Source organism: Lepidochelys kempii, chromosome 12, assembly GCF_965140265.1.
Source record: "Lepidochelys kempii isolate rLepKem1 chromosome 12, rLepKem1.hap2, whole genome shotgun sequence".
Classification (NCBI taxonomy): domain Eukaryota; kingdom Metazoa; phylum Chordata; order Testudines; family Cheloniidae; genus Lepidochelys; species Lepidochelys kempii.
The window spans coordinates 37,782,907-37,800,811 of record NC_133267.1 but is presented as its reverse complement, the minus strand read 5'-3'; the positions used below and the strand labels follow the sequence as shown (position 1 = coordinate 37,800,811).

Genomic DNA, 17,905 nt, shown 5'->3' with positions numbered 1-17,905 from the left:
AGCTGGAGTTGCATAGCATAGGTCGACTTACTGCGGAAGTGTAGACATAGCCTGAGTCTGAGCATACAAGCTCTAATGGATTCACCCATGGAGTTTCATTGTTGTGAGGTGGAGAGACTCTAGATTGGGATGTTGGAGGCAGCCATGGTCCTGCAGCATCAAGGCCAGGACCAGGGGCCGAGTCATAGGTGTGTCTGACAGGTCTAGAAGCGTTGTGAACCAGTGCTGACGTGGCCATGCTGATGCTATCAAGATTATTGATGCTCCCTCTCATCAGACCTTCAGCAGGACCTTGTGAATGAGCAGGAAGGGCGGGAATGTATACAGCAGGTGCCCCTTCCAAGGGAGAAGAAAGGCATCTCTGAGCAAGCCCAGGTTATGATTCAGGAAGGAACAGAACTGTTGACACTTCCTGTTGCACCGTGTCATGAACAGGTCTATCTGGGAAATCCCACCTTTGGAAGATGTTGATTGCGACATCTGGGTGGAGGGACCACTCGTAGCCATGAAAGGACCTGTTGAGGTGACTGGCCAGTTTGTTCTGCAAGCCCGGAAGGTACAATTCCTCCAAATGTATGGAGTGGGCAATGCAGAAGTCCCAAAGCTTGAGGGCTTCCTGACACAGGAGAGAGGAGTAAGCACACTCTGTCTGTTTATATAGAACACTGCTATGGTATTGTCCATCAATACCAATACACATCTGCCCTGTAGATAAGTTCGAAACATCTGGCAAGCAAGGCGAACCACATGTAGCTCCCTGACATTGATGTGCAGCAAAAGTTCTGCCTGGGACCAGAGACCTTGGGTCCTGAGTCTTCCTAGGTGTGCTCCCCATCCCATCGCTGACACATCTGTGACTAGGGACAGCGATGGTTGACGCCTGGAGAAGGGTATTCCCACACATACTGCTTGTGGGTCGAGCCGCCACCGGAGGGACTGGAGGAGTGAGTGTGACCAATTTGTCTAGGCAATCTCAGTTTGGCCTGTACACCTAGCTAGCCAAGACGGAAGGGCACGGAGTCGCAGCCTGCCATGCTGGACCACATATATGCAAGTAGGCATACGTCCGAGCAGTTTCAGGCAGTTTCACACTGTAGTAGTGGGGAATCTTCTGAGAAATCTCTATGATGGCACCCATGGTGAGGAAGCGAGCTTCTGGGAGGAATGCCCCGGCCTGACCGGAGTCTAGGAGAGCTCCGATGAACTCTATCCTCTGAGTGGGAGTTATGGTTGACTTTTCCATGTTCAGAATGAGGCCATGTCTGTAGAATGTCATCCGCACCAGGCTCATGTGGTCCTCCACTTGGACCCGGGAGCGACCCTTGATTAGCCAGTCGTCTAGATACGGGAATACTTGCACTTGCCACTTCCGCAGGAAGGCTGCCATGACCACTATGCACTTGGTGAACACCCGAGGAGCTGCCGAGAGGCCAAAGGGGAGGATTGTGAAGTGATAGTGGGTGTCGTTGACCACACTCCGCACTGAAGTGCTGGGCCTGGGGTCGGACGTCGCCTATGCCGGCTGGGGACAAAGGGCTGATTCCATGAGGAATAGTTTCAGCCTAAAGTCCCTCTCCTTCTTGGTCCTGGGTCAGAAGTCTCTGCAGATCTTACACTTATCCGTTTGATGAGCTTCCCTCAAGCACTTCAGACAGGAGTCGTGTGGGTCTCCCTTTGGCATAGGCTTCAGATAGGACCCGCATGGTCTGAAACCCTGAGACCAAGGCATGCCCCGGTCCCCGGGAAGGGAAACATGGGGCGGAACACCCCAACCGAAACTTGTCTAAACTAACTAAGACTATTTGAACTAATACACTAAGATTTTTAACTATTTACAGGTAATGAGAAAAAGTCCACGATGGGATCGCTGGCTGTTAGCAAGAGAGGAGCTGTTCCAATTACCTACCGTCACTGGTGGCAAAAGGAACTGAAGAGGCGAAGGGTCAGCAGGGACCTATATACATCGCCATGAAGGAGCAACTCCAGAGGACTCCACAGCCGACCGGACAGATACCGCTGGGGAAAAACCCTCCGGCGACTGTGCATGTGGTGCGCATACACCTAGTTGGAATCAACATGAGCAATCACTCGAGGAAGTGCAATCTACACTCATGATAAAGCACACAGCATTTCAGTATTTGTTCAACAATTCATAACACAAAAACTGAGTCTGAATTTATGAAGGCTTCATATACCTAAAATAAAGGAAATGGAAAAGGTTAAATTCAGAAGTACCTGTATCCAGCTCTAATATTCAGAATCAGGATCTAACTCTAGTTTAGGAGAGTGCTTCTGTGCATCTTAAACTAGCACGAATGATAAAATATCAAAAACCAAAACAGAAGAATTGGTCTAAAAGGTTTTCAGTGCAGAATTGTGCTGCATCTAAGTACTAAGAATGATACAGGTCCACCTCGTCTGGAGCACGAATACACACACATGACACACAGCGTGGCTTGGCCAGCAAGGTAGGTAATCGATATAAATCTGTAACTCCATGATCCACCAAAAGAAGAATCAACATCAAACTTTTCATACATGTCTCTGAAGTGTTCGTGTGACAAATGAGGAAGTTTACTAACTAGACCAAGAATTCATTCAGACTGAATCCAAGAGAAACTAAAATTCTACTATTCTGGGTGACATGGATATGGGGAAAGATACACAACTTGACTACTCTCAGCACTCCAGTCTTTGATATGTTAACCAGCTTCAAAAAGATTAAATTAAAATAGTCCTTCCTTACATTCCAACAGCACTGTCAAATATGCGATCACCTTCCAAAGAATGACTGTGCTACTACTGCAGTGTCTTTGGATTTTCATCCATCCCTTTATTAGGAGCCACAGTATTTCCCCTGGCATGGAGTATCACAGAAACAAATATACACTAAACTCCTCCAAGGAACAGCTGCAATTCTAAGGACATAATCACTAACTTCCTTCTCTTTCAAAGTCATCTGAATAATGCTACTAACCTTCACCAGTCTAAATTGCACTGTATTTTTTAAAGGTTTAATTTTTTTTAATATGAAAATTATTTTAAGGTGTACTTCGTTATGAAAAATACAATTTATCTTACAAGAACAAGACATTCTCCATATAGTTTTGAAGGTTTTTCCCATTTTATTTTTGTAACATTCTGGAAACTTGGAGATCTATTTTTTCACACTGAAGATAGTCCTTTTCCATTTTGCAATACTGGTTTTATTCCCCCATTTTGCAAACAGACCTAAAATGAACATGATAGATTTTGTTCAGCGCAGATCATAGACCCAATCAACCAATCTTTTCCCATGCATTAACATCAGTGGGATGACTTGTGTGATTAAGAAATGTTCACATGAGGGTTGAACAATCATGCCGTTTCAGGAGCTGATTTTCATGTAAAAATCCCACTGATTTTTAAAAGGAACTCTGTGTAGGCTGCAGCTACAGATTTGGGCCCATCGCAATTAAGTTAAAATAGCTTTGTTTGTACACCAGTTTTGTTGACAGAGAACTGCAGAGGTCCGGGAGCTGCATTTCTTAGTTCACTGATTCTACTGGCGCCAGTCCAGCAAAGCACATAAGCATGTGTGTAAGGCTAGTTACTCCTATTGTAGTTGATAGAAAATATTTTTTTTTCATATTATATATAGTTTAATTACTTTTTTCCCTAGGATTCTAGTTGTAGATTCTGTTTCTATAGACTGGACTTTTTCCCCCCCGTGTTTTGTTTTTTCTTAAAGACCTTCGATGCAGCAATTTATCTTACATTCTTTTATCTTATTCCTGAATTACAACTGTACTCTAATTCTGTTTTCTTGCTGCAATGCTTTGCAAATCCATTTAAATTAACCTTTCTCTTAACTTTTAATGTTCCATATCACTGGAATGCAAAACAACTTGAAAACAAAAAGAAACATTTGTCCAGAAATATAGTTCTTGAACTCCTTGAACTGGGGACATCCAAAGCCAAAAGGCATTCCAGTTGGCACACTGGAGATACATACTAGAAGAATAAATCCTATTAATCAAAACCTAACCCACCCTGTTGACAGATTTTACTTGATTAGAGGACAAACAACACCTCATATAAAAATAAAAACAAGTTTGCAAATCCCACCTAGTGGTGGAACTGTGTCATGCCGTTTTTGTTTTCTATTTAGCAACCTTAGTCAAATGCTACAAACACTGCTTTTTGGAAACAAAAAAAATTAAGTTCACAGACGCTACCTACTTAGTATGCTGGAGGAGAGACTATGGAGAATAATTCCATTTTTAAAAGGTGACACCACCCCCTTTCCCTTGTCAACATGAGCAAATCTTCCTATTCATGGGTGTCACTCGAGATCTTTTGACAATGGTGCGCAATGCATTTAGCCTTGCAGTCCATGTTCTGTACAGAAAAATATAACAACCTTACAGTTTTAATCAGGGGTCGGCATAGTTAACCAATTAACGAGAAGCCCCTATGATAAAGAATCAACCACACCCAGTCTACATGTGTGCCAAATTCCAGGTACAAATCAGACTCACCACCACCACCACAAAGAGAACAGAGAACTTCCTCCACTTCTCATCCAAGTGCACAGCAACAGGGTTGACCAACTCAAAGAGCTCAATCTCACATGCTGGGCAATCTAATCTACCGACTGGATACTTTGAGGTTTGGGAAGAGGTATTGGTAGCAAGTTAGTGGCAAATACCAGTTTTCATTATGATCTAGGATAAAGTAATATATAACTTCAGTTTTACAGTGTGAACAGCATCTTTGTAACAGTTTAAAGAGAAGGAAATCTTGGTAAACTACAATTAGCTATGGGCTGATTTTTTTCACTGTATGATTGGAAGCCATTCATTTGAACAGCTTTTACCTAGATTAGTCCAGTTGAAAAAACTGGGTAACACCAGGGTGCTAACCAAAAAAAAAAAATGCTGTATCTAGGTTGAATTTTTCCAGGGAACATGTTTTAAAAGATATACAAACATGAGTTTCATTGCACTATCAGCTCCGTATATTTAGTTAGTAAATCTATGAACCACCTCTCTTCTGTCTGAACATGCTCCAAGTTTGCAGCTTTCTGTTTAAGTGATATCAAGTGTTGCACTACAGCAAACTGAAGGAACTACCTTAAATTCTCCAAAATCTTATGGGAGCTAATGAAAGTTTTGGTTGCATGTTACCTCAAAAGTAAGGGATTGCTGATGGCCATACTATGGAAAAATGATGAAGGCAGAGACAGAGAGCCAGTCAGATTCTGGACAGAGTGAGTTAGAGGCTGAATGACGTCAGACAAGACAAGACTCAGAAAACCAAAACAATACACATTCTCCTACTAATAAGATATTTATTACATTACTGTAGTACTGTTCTTGGCTATTTTAAGGCTCTATACAGTTAAACACAATTCTGTTTACAGCCTAAGAACATCTTTCTATTCCACTAATTTTGAAAAAAAAAAAAATGGGGGGGCGGTTTAATTCATATTAACAGTAATATTATGGAACCATCAAATTCCTGGCTTCATAGATAAGGTTGAAAACCACATATTTTTAAACAGCAGTCACTAAGCATTAAGAAAATATTTTCTAAGTCTTTTTTATTAATTTTTAATGATTGCAAGCCTTATTTGTATGTATTTACTGTCTTTAAGTCCCTTTTTAAAAACCTACCAACATCTCATGGAAAACTCAGTAACATTCTGCTTAGAAAGAATTCCTCATGTGTCAGATTTTCTGTGACTTCTTTATCTGCTCCTTTCTACTAAGTGTTCTGAAGATTAATCTTTTTTGTTTCTCAAGACTCCACCTGTTCATGCAGCTTGTTTGCTACCCAAGATTATAATCTTTTAGAGTAACATCAAATCCATCTGCACTGCAGTTAGTTGGTGTGTCATCAGGTGGGAGTCAAGAGGAACAGAGCAACTGTGGGAACAAGACTTCAGTTTTTATGCAATGTATTTAGTGAAAACATCAAAAGCACATGAAATAGTCATTTTTCAATATTTTGTAGTTTTCCCAAGAGGTGTCAGCAAGTCTTCAAGAATAACAAAACAAAAAAATAAAACCAAGAAAGAATGTTGGAAAAGTTCTACTTAATAAAGATAGAAATCAGATTCAGAATGCAACAAATTTCTGCTCTGAAAGCTAATAATGTAGTGAGGTCCGTGATTTATTACAAATCTCCTTGAAACTTCTGCTTCATTTCCCTAATGAGAATTTTTAAAACTTGGAAACTACACATTGGCATTAAAAAAAAAAGGAGGAAAGCATGAGTTATCCCAATAAATCAGCATGTTCAGCTTACAAGGGAAAACAATAGAAAGTTGAGCTTCAAGCTGCCAATTTTTACATAAGTGAGACTCCTGGCTCTATAAAACATCAGTTGCATAGCCAGATTATACTATATCACTCAATCTTATAAACAAGCCTTGTGTAATTTTGTTCTGGTCTCTGCAGCAGAAGCAGGTAGTATGACATTCCAAATCATAATCTAGGATGGCCTGATCTAGGATGCTTAGCTATGAACTCTGCTGCTTCACTATAGTTGTCAGATGCCACCACAAGGTGACTCAGGAAAAAAAAATTGCTCATGTCCAAGTCACCCTTGTTCTCATTACAAGATGGCCTAGACTCACTTGAAACCGACATACCTTAGGGAACGAATTTATATAACAAGTATTTTAAAATAGCAAAACATCATAGAGCAATAAAATTGATGTGTGAATTTATAATTTATACACTCTACTATATAATATTGTAACAAATGAACCTTGATTTTGGCAAATCTGTATCACATTAATACAAGCAGCTAATCACCAAATAAAATACATAAACAACATTCAAAGTTGCTTTGAGGGGAAAGAGGAGATATCATAACCTTAAAGAATTTACTGGGGGGAAAAGGGAAAGTCTGTGTTGCTGGCACACAACTAAGATATTGTTGTGAAATGTAACACCATCTGGTTGACATAGCTCTTCTATCGGCACACAATGGTTTTATTACAATGGAGGAACTGGTATTACTGTAATGGCAGGAGGAGACAGGGGTTGAAGGATCTCATTCAGGTGTAGAATCTGTAAATCTGTGTCTGAAATACCAACTGAAGTTGGAAGTTCTCCACCGCCATCTGTGTTTTAAGGAGGGGGAGAACATAAAGAGAGAGTCCTACAACAGAACAGTGAATGCAGGTTTTTAATTAGAAATAATCAACAAGTGGAACCGGTTTCTTTGAGATGAGAGATAGGGTCTTTAGTGATACATCCTATCACAGTGAAACTGAGCCAGCCATTAACAAAGCTGGGCTGGCTCAGAACCAGGTCTGGATGCTTTCCAAGTGAATGAGTCTCTGGTATTTAGCTGACAGCTCTTCACCTACTCTCCAGAAGATTTGTTAAAGCAGAAATGATCTGTAAGTTAAATACATGTGTCCTTTGAGAATATACTCCTATTTTTCTTTTTGGTTACATAGCCCAGAAATTGAACTGAATTTCAGGGAAAGTCAATGTTTTCTTAACAACAAAGCTGAAGATGTTCCTAAAAATTCATTACTTGCTGTCAAAAATTTAAAACTTTTTTAAGTTGATGTACTATACCTGTCACTCATATTTCATTAAAATAATTAATGGAGGGAATGCTTCTGTTTGTAGGGTATTATGCTAACTATCTTTAATTAAAATCAAAGGACAAAAGTAATTCTACAAAATAGAAAAACCAAACTGAATGCTTTAAACACACTCAGACACAGCTATACCAAGTATCTCTTCCCCCTACCTACTACCCTGAGCAGCGAAGAAGCTATTACCTTTTAGCTAGCCACACACTAGCTGGAAATCATTGGATTCGGAATCCACTTTCTCTAATATTTAATAACAAATGCACAAACTATTTAAGATCATTTAGTTCACAGTTATAATTCTGAAAAGTATATGTGAAGCAGGGTAGCAGGGACCTCATCACCTAAAATGTTTTCAGACTACCAGAAAAACAGACACAAAAATCTGAAATCCTAAAGTGAGAGATTAACTGCTAAACTTCATAGGAATGCCTACAGCAGACATGCATGGCCTTACAGAGAGAACGCAGCCTCAGGCTGAACACTAAATTCATTAGAGAATTAAAACAGTATAATTAGAAAAACCTACTGATGAAGGATAATGCTCACTGGATATCCATCAATAGGTTCCTAACCAGGTCACATACTTGTGAATAAATCTTTTAAATGTATGCTTTGTGTATAAAGCCCATTATAAGGGGACAGTTTTAAATTATATACAGGACCCTGAATTTCTTTCTAAAAAAATCTGTATTTAACAGAAACATGTATATACATAGTTTGAATAATAAGAAAGGAAGTCCCTGTAACAATAGATAAAGATAAAGGGTAGGTGACGGGATACTTGAAATGTTTTAACATACAACATTTCAGCACCTGTCATACAAGACCACAGTCTGATAAATGCAGCTTAGCTATTAAGGGAATTACCTATTGCTGACAATTATTTCTTAAGATCATAGACAATTATGAGGTACCTGTTTCAAAGAAAGAATAATCCTGACAATTATGGATCCCCCATGAGTAACTTCTATCGCCAGTAAAGCAGGAGAGGCCAAAATTTTTTTAAAAGGGTGCCTAAAGTTAGATTCCAAACTTCATAGTTAGGTATCTAAATAAGCGGCCTGTTTTCAAAAGTACTGGGCTCTCAACTGCTCCCGAAGTAGTCAGTTGGGCTGCGTGTGACCAGCAGGCTATCCAGTAGTAGATTAAAGTTGAAGTTGAAGCCTAGACAAATTCAAACTAGAAATAAAGATGCGTTTGAACCTTTGAAACAGTTTACCAAGGAACTGGTATCCATCATTTGAAGTCTTTAAATCAAGACTGGATGTCTTTCTAAAATATATACTCTACTTCCACCACAAGTTACTGGGCTCAATGAATGCAGGAATTACTGGGCAGAATTATATGGCTTGTGTTATGCAGTAAGTAAGAATGATCACATGATTGTAATGGTTCCTTCTGTCTGTAAAATATCTGAATCTATGGGGGTTTTTTAAGGTATCAGTATTTCGTCCAGTCTGGTTTAGCAACTTCATTAACAACCTGAGAGAGGGTGTAAACAACATGTTAATGAACTGTTTGCCATTACTAAATTGATGTGAGCTGCAAACACCCCTCAGGCCAGAAATGCAAAAATGGAAGCGTGTATCTTGAGGGAAATATAAGCTGAAAGACATATTTATTTATAAAGTAGTAATGCTGAAGGGGAACCAGACATGACAGTGGCCAGAAAATTGGACAGATATTTGCAGTTCAACATGACAGTAAAAGAAGGACAAAGTTGTTGTTTTTTTAACCTGTACATTCATGGGCCTCACAGTATGAAGCAAGGTGGTAATAGCTTTTTTATATAATGCTTTAGTCCACCGAGAACATAGTGTTTATTTCTGAGTACCATGAGTCAGAAAAATATTCACAAACTAGTCGGAGTTCAGAGAAGAGTAATGAAAACGATCAGAGGCTGGAAAAATTGACTTATGAAAGCAAAGTTAAATATGTTTATCTTGGCTACAAATTGACCAAGGAGGAGATGGACTATGAAAACACTCTAAAAATATTACAAAGTTGTAAACAAGGATAGAGATTAATTATTTAGGTCAAATTATTTATGGGAGCATATCTAGGAAAACTGAATGAAATTACGAATGGGGAAAAATTAGGCTCATCATTACACAAAACCCTTTGACAGTCAAATCTATTAGACTGGACTAATCCTCAAAGTGAAGGGTGGACTACCAATGCTTCAGACATTTAAAACCATACTGGACAATGCACAAGTCAATATACTGTAGGTCAAGTCTGCATTTGCAGTGAAATGGATCAGATGATTTAATAGGTATTTTCCATCTCTAACCTCTATGATTCTATCTGAGAAATAAACACTAGATATTATTCTCCTGAGAACTTTTAGGGAACAGCCACATGTAACTAAGCAATTCTGTTTAATTTGTAATAGATAAAAGTAAAATGAGATGTGATTAGAATGATATGGCCTAAACAATCAATAAACACATTAACTAGACATTTTAATATAAAATAAAGGAAATAAAAGCTTAAAAAACACATCTAATATTTGATGCGACTTTTCCAAAGGAAGGATGAATCAATCAGTCTGAATCAAAACGAAATGTGGAAATAGTTCCAAGCCATTCATGTACCAATGTGATATGTTTAGTCTCAGTCTAAACAGAAGTAACGTCATGAACTGGCACAGCAATTGCCTTCAAGATGAATTAATTCTACATTCTAACCAAAATGCCAAGCTCCTGACAGGTATACATAAAGCTGCAGAGCTTGGTATTGCCAGAGAGATGGATTTGGGATAGTATTGAAAAGGTACATTGGTTTATTGATGACTGGCCTGTTCTTTTCTTACCATCGCACTTTATTGCACGTCTGTGTAGCACCAAGGGGAGAACCCGCCACCATGGGGACTTGGATAGGGCTATGCTGTTTGTTCATGACGAGGTCCAATTTCTCTTCCAACGATTTGCAGGTAGCCTCTAGTGCCAGCAGCTTTGCCTCAATGCTATCCAGTCGTAGGCATATTGTCTGGTTAATGGAATACAGGAACGACTGAGGAGGAGAGAAGGCAAAAAGAGCCATTTTTAGAAACTTACAAATGTATCTTAAGGAACATACGTAAAGCAAGAGCCACCTAAATATGATTGGCAAACAATTCAAGGGACACTATCAACCTTTCTAGTCACAAAATTTGACCATCCTTAAAACTGATGAAATCCAGCAGCATTATTACCATTCATAGACTTCCTGTAATTCTTCATTTAGAAGCCAACAGCATCCAAACTGAACAATTTTTTACCTAATCATCTTATTAAGGTGACTTCACCTGCCACACCAAAGTTTAAGATGACAAGCCAAAACATTTTGCTCGCTCTCATGCATAAAAAAGAAAAGATTATAAACATGCTTCAACACACGAATGGGTAAGTTTGATAAGATCTCCCCAAAAAGATAAAGTTAGCTGCTTACAAATGTGTAGAATGATCATATCAATACATTAAAACAAATAACATAACCTCAAAGGCAACAAGTGTAGCTAACTTTAATTCTATATCAAACAGCTAACTTGGACATATGCAAAGAAAGAAACAAGATCTGTTTTCCTAAGCAAATATATCCATTTTTGAAAGGCATATTCTGCAAGATTTTTCTGGAGGAAATTATGTAATTAAACCGTGATAATTAGGGCTGTCAAGCGATTAAAAAAATTAATCGCACAATTAAAAAAATTAATCACAATCACACTGTTACACGATAATAAAATACCATTTAAATATTTTTGGAAGTTTACGACATTTTTAAATATATTGATTTCAATTTCAACACAGAATACAAAGTGTACAGTGCTCACATTATATTTATTTTTTATTATAAATATTTAGACTGTAAAAATAAAAGAAATAGCCTTTTTCATTTCACTTAATGCAAGTACTGTAGTGCAATCTATTTATCAGAAAAGTTGAACTTACAAATGTAGAATTATGCACAAAATAATAACTGCATTCAAAAATAAAACAATATCAAACTTTAGAGCCTACAAGTCCACTCAGTCCGACGTCTTGTTCAGCCAATCGCTCAGACAAACAAGTTTATTTACGTGTGCAGGAGATAATGCTGCCCACCTCTTGCTTACTATGTCACCTGAAAGTGAGAACAGGCATTCGCATGGCATTGTTGTAGTTGGCGTTGCAATGCACAGTTGCCAACTTTCATGTGGTAAATAAGCACCCCAACATTCATAATAAGTCAAAAATCAAGCTAATCCCATTTCAAAACAAGGCCAAAACAAGCCAATCCCTAAGAACCTCAACACTCTATGTGACTAGATTCCTCCAGCATGCAGTCTGGGACTGTGGTGGGCCCGCTATGCACCCCTAACTCTCTCCCCTCCTTACCTGCCCCCTTGCCCCTGCTTGCCGGGAGCCGATCAAAAAAAAAGAAGCAACAAGCTACAAGTGAAAAACTGGCCAACAAGCAACTCACAAGCCAATTAAGCCAAACACAAGCCCAATTTCTGCATTTTTTTCATGGGTTTGGCATGTCTGGTTGCAAGATATTTACAGGCCAGATTCATCTGTCCCTTCATGCTTCAACCACCATTCCAGAGGATATGCGTCCATGCTAATGATGGGTTCTGCTCAATAACAATCAAAAGCAGTGCAAACCAATGCATATTCATTTTCATCATCTAAGTCAGATGCCATCAGCAGAAGGCTGATTTTCTTTTTTGGTGATTCGGGTTCTGTAGTTTCTGGAGCACTTCTGAAAGCATGCTCCACACCTCATCCCTCTTAGATTTTGGAAGGCACTTCAGATTCTTAAACCTTGGGTTGAGTGCTGTAGCTATCTTTAGAAATCTCACATTAATACCTTCTTTGAATTTTGTCAGATCTGCACTGTAAGTGTTCTTAAAACGAACAATATGCTGGGTCATCATCAGAGACTGTTATAACATGAAATATATTTCAGAATGCGGGTAAAACCCAGAGCAGGGGACATACAATTCTTCCCCAAGGAGTTCAGTCACAAATTTAATTAACGTAGTATTTTTTTAACGTGCGTCATCACCATGGAAGCATGTCCTCCGGAACGGTGGCCAAAGCATGAAGGGGCATACGAATGTCTAGCTATCTGGCACGTAATTACCTTGCAATGTCGGCTACAAAAGTGCCATGCAAATGCCTGTTCTCAGTTTCAGGTGTCATTGTAAATAAGAAGCAGGCAGCATTATCTCCTGTAAATGTAAACAAACTTGTTTGCCCTAGCAATTGGCTGAACAAAAAGTAGGACTGAGCGGACTTGTAAGCTCTAAAGTTTTACATCGTTTTGTTTTTGAGTGCAGTTACATAACAAACAAACAAAAAATCTACGTTTGTAAATTGCACCTTCACAATAAACAGTTGAAACTTGTATGAGGTGAACTGAAAAAATACTATTTCTTCTGTTTATCATTTTTACAGTGCAAGTATTTGTAATTAAAATAATATAAAGTGAGCACTGTACACTTCGTATTCTGTGTTGTAATTGAAATAAATATATTTGAAAATGTAGAAAAACATTCAAAATATTTAATAAATTTCAATTAGTATTCTATTGTTTAACAGTGTGATTAAAATAGTGATTAATAGTGATTAATTTTTTTAATTGCAATTAATTTTTTGAGTTAATAGCGTGAGTTAACTGCAATTAACTGACAACCCTAGTGATAATAAAATATGCCTTGAATTGACTTTAAGAAACAGCCAGCATGCCACCTAGTGGCCTCCATCTAAAATTAAATTTACACAGCTAGCCTAGCTTACAGAAAACATTGTATAAAATGAGCAGTATAGAACTGTTTGATAATGCTGCTGACCAGCTTGCACTCTTAATTTGAGAAGACTTGTCTGATCTTCACAGATTCTAGGGCAATCTTAAGAAGGTAAGACTATATACGCCAATCTGTGTAGCAGCAGAATATTATCTACGTGTTTGTTGGTGCTCAAGACTGAAACATTACCAATACTCACTACCAATAAGAAACACATGTGGGAGAGATGGGGAAGGTCTGTGAGCACAGGGAAATCAAGTCAAATGTGGCTGGCCTGATTCAAAGAAAACTATAATTTTAAAAGAGTTTTTAAAAGGTAACCGAGCTGATTTGGCTCTGGAAGATAATGAGGTACTTAGCCATCCTCCAGCTTTTAAGCCATATGAGCGTTTGTGCTAACTACCAATAAAACACACACCAATTTCTTCCAAGAGAAAACTGACAAAATCTGATGAGACTTTCCCCCTCCCCCATAGCTTGCCTTTCCTTCCCCTCCTACAATTCTCTCCTTTTCTCCTGTCAGGGAGGCAGAAGGTTCTCATCTTCTCTCCTCCGCTAATCCCAGTAACCTCATCTCATCCCATCCCATCTCCTGATCTTCTTCATGCCTACTCTCATCCCCTCCTTTATTCTTCTCATTCACCTCTCACTCTCCTCTGGCTCTTTCCCCATACAAACAAGCAGTATTCAGTCTCTCCCATCTTAAAAACTCCCACCCATGACCCAGCTTGCCTTTCCCATTACTACCCCACTTCCTTTCTCCCTTTCAACTCTAAGATCCCTGAATGTGCTGTTTACAATCACTGTCTGAAGTTCCGCTCCAGTTCCATTTTAGACCCTCTCCAATCTGGCTTTCGTTCCTTGCGTGCCACTGAAACTTTTCTCGCCAAAGTCTTTAATGATATATTCCTAGTTAAAGCTCAAATCAGTATTTCATCTTCATCTCCTTGACCTGTCACAGCTGCTTTCAACACGTCAACCATGCACATATTCTTGAAATCTTGTCCTCACTTGGCTTCTTTGACTTCCACTCATGGTTCTCTTCCTACCTCTAATCACTTCTTCACTGTGTCCTTAGGAGGGTCTTCCTCATCCCCCTCTACAGCTTTCCATGTGGGATCCACAGAACTCCGTACTTGTCCCCTTCTCTTTTCCCTCTGCACCACATCTCTGGGTGATCTCATCCGCACAAAACAAATTCAACTAACATTTCTATGCTGATGACTCACAGATCTACCTCTCTACTCCAGATCTGTCTCAGCTAGAATCCAGGCCTCTCTCTCTCTGATCTCCTTAAGGATATCTATCAATCAGCTCAAGCTCAACATAGCTAAAATGAGTTCTTCTCCCCCTTCCCCGCAAGGCCTCCCCGCTACCTGCTTTCTCAATCACTACGGACACCACCACCTAGATTGTAAGCCCTTTTTATTTTCCTGTGTTTTTTCTGCCTCGTACAGTGGGGTCCTGATCCATAACTCATAGCACTGTAGTCATATAAATAATGATAAATAATTAAAATAATAATAATTCTAAAACATTTCCAAAAAGGGTAACCACCCGCCCTCCCTCCCAGTTCACATTTAAATATACTGTTAATATTTTATTTTCCATCCTCTGTTTTTAACGTCCTTTTTCCCCCAAAGAAAAGCAATTGCATGTATCTGATCTTCTGAACAACAGAAAAGTATACTATCACAACCTTAATAGAGGGATCCTGGCAGTTAATTTCTATCCGTTGGCGTTTCAGAGCAGGCTCTACATCTTCATCTGTCACCTCATGATTCTCCAATACAACTGCAAGCAAAAGTAAGCATGGTCACACCACAATTCTGGGGGCAAAATAAATTATGAAGACAGTGAAGTGACTAACTGAAAGAATCCAGCAGCACAGAGAAAAACAGCTCTAGCCTGACTTAGCTTTATGCAGAGCAGTTATTTGTTTATTTATTTTAAAATGTAATAACAATGGGTAAGCACTCTACTTAGCACTTCATAAGAAAAGCACCTTTTGAACACCGAATATTTCAATTATTTGATCCATTATATGCTCTCATATTTCTCTCTGAAACAACGTCAGTCCTAAGTATTAAAATACATAACCTGGACTAATGAAAATATCCAGCACTGTACATATTTGGTATGTCCATGTACAACTTAAGTATGATGTGTTGCATATTAGCTTCTTAAATATCTCATGTAAATTATCTAGAAAAAATAATGGTGAGCTTATCTCAAGGGAGAGAAACTACTGCAATACTGGTAATTCGCTTACTTTTGAATGAGGAAAATCATCTCAATATTATGAGAAATTATGAAATAATTCTAATGGCGTATTCATAAAGAGAAACATTGAAATGCTGAGTGCAGCATGTCATGATATATCTTGATTTTAGTAAAAGCTTTTGACAGTCCCACATGACATCCTCATAAGCAAAGTTGTTCTAGATGGAATTGGTTGAAAGACCAAACTCAAAGACTAGTTATCAATGGTTCGCTATCAAACTGGGGAGACATATCTAGTGGCATCCCACAGGATCTGTCCTGGGTTCAGTACTATTCAATATTTTCATTAATGTCTTGGATAATGGTGTGGAGCATATGTTTATAAAAGTTGCAGATGATACCAAGCTGGGAGGGATTGCAAGCACTTTGGAGGACAGGATTAGAATTCAAAATTACTGTGACAAATTGGAGAATTGATCTGAATTCGACAAGATGAAATTAAATAAAGATAAGTGCAAAGTACTACACTAGGGAAGCTAAAAATCAAATGCACAACTACAAAATAAGGAATAACTGGCTAGGTGGTAGTACTGATGAGACGGATCTGGGGGTTATAGTGTATCACAAATTGAAAATGAGTCCACAATGTGATGCAGCTGCAAAAAAGGCCAATATCAGTCTGGGATACATTAACATGAGTGTCATATGTAAGACACCGGAGGTAACTGTACTTCTCTACTCAGCAAATGTGAAATCTTAGCTGGAGTACTATGTCCACTTCTGGGTGCCACAATTTCAGAAAGATGTGGATAAATTGGAAAGAGCCCAGAAAAGAGCAACAAAAATGACAAAATGTTTAGAAAATCTGAACTATGTGGAAAGATTAAAAATACTGGGCATATTTAGTCTTGAGAAAAGAAGACTGAGATGGGACCGGATAACAGTCTCCAAATATGGTACGATCCATTATAAAGAGGATGGTGATCAACTGGTTTCCATGTCCACTGAAAACAGAACAAGGAAGTAATGGGCTTAATCTGCAGCAAGGGAGATTTAAATTAGATACTAGGAAAAACTTTCTAAGTATAAATTCTGGAATAAGGTTCTAAGGGAGGTTGTGGAATCCACATCACTGGAGGTTTTTAAGAACAGGATAGACAAACACCTGTCAGGGATGGTCTAGGTATACCTGGCCCTGCCTCAGCACAGGGTCCTTTCAAGGTCCTTTCCAGCCCTATGTTTTGATGATTTCTACGGGATTTGTAGTCTGTTTTTTGAGAAATATATTTTAAATATTCAGCCTTCTTAAGATCTACACTCAGCTGTGAATTTCCTCATGTTGATGTAAAACCATGTTTACTCGAAAAAATTCAAGAATGTTCCAGATCTTTTTCATGGATATAGCATTTTACAGCAAACAAACTCTAATACTATAAATTAAAATAATCACTAGTATATAAATTACATTTGTATACTACACACCTCTCACCTTTTTTTAAAACTTCATCAAAAAAGTATTGATGTACCAATATAACGTTTTTGTGACCTCTCTTATTCTAGATTTTCTTTATTTACATTTGTTGTTTAAAGGTACCTATCAAAGCATCTAGGCACTTGGATATTAACATCTATTCACGACGATGCATTTGGCATTAATAAATCTTGCAGAAACCTAAGTTAAATAAATAACATAGCTCCCCGCAAACAAGTAATATGTCCTAAATATATATATTGGACAAAAACAAGAAAAAAAGTGTACCAAATAGGCTTACAATGTCTTCGGTGTTTCATTGCTTCCTCATATCATCTAATACCGCATTCCAAAGCTAGTCCCCAGTCTTGCTATGAGAACTATATAGGTAAACCACTGCACACATGCAGAACCCAAACAGCTTCATTGGAGTTCTTCATTAGTGCAGAGGTTCGTTCACCCATGTGATTCTGAGTGCAGGAATGGGGCCTTGTTAACATCAGTGTCTTCCCAAATTATGGGCACAATCCTACAAATGTTCCTGCACACATTTACACATACACATAGACCCACTACCTCCATATATAGATTGAGGCCAATAACTAGCATCCAATACTGACATTTTCCTTTAACAAACAAACTCTCAAGAACAACGAATGTCACAATAATGCTTTTGGAGGTGATTTCAATCTGCTACCACTTTGGTACAATACAAAGAATTTCAATCATGTAAAGGAAGAAATAATAAACACCAACTATAAAGTTATGGTTCATAACTTGTTGGGTAGCAATTCTCATTTGGAGGAAAGCCTGAGAAAGATGCTCAGCAAGAAGA

At 38.5% G+C, this 17,905-nt stretch overlaps 1 protein-coding gene across 8 annotated transcripts in view; it reads right to left on the bottom strand.

Annotated features, from left to right (window-relative positions):
* BANP (BTG3 associated nuclear protein) overlaps positions 1–17,905 on the bottom strand; it is a 244,583-nt gene that overhangs the window by 201,844 nt on the left and 24,834 nt on the right. For all 8 annotated transcript variants that reach the window (XR_012154540.1, XM_073308163.1, XM_073308162.1 and 5 more), the window contains exons 3-4: positions 15,076–15,170; positions 10,419–10,618 (exon numbers count right to left, since the gene is read on the bottom strand). Coding sequence is in view for 7 of the 8 variants with exons in the window: in XM_073308163.1 (XP_073164264.1) it covers positions 10,419–10,618; positions 15,076–15,170 (295 nt within the window). In the remaining variant the exon portion in view is untranslated. The remainder of the gene's footprint in view (positions 1–10,418; positions 10,619–15,075; positions 15,171–17,905) is intronic.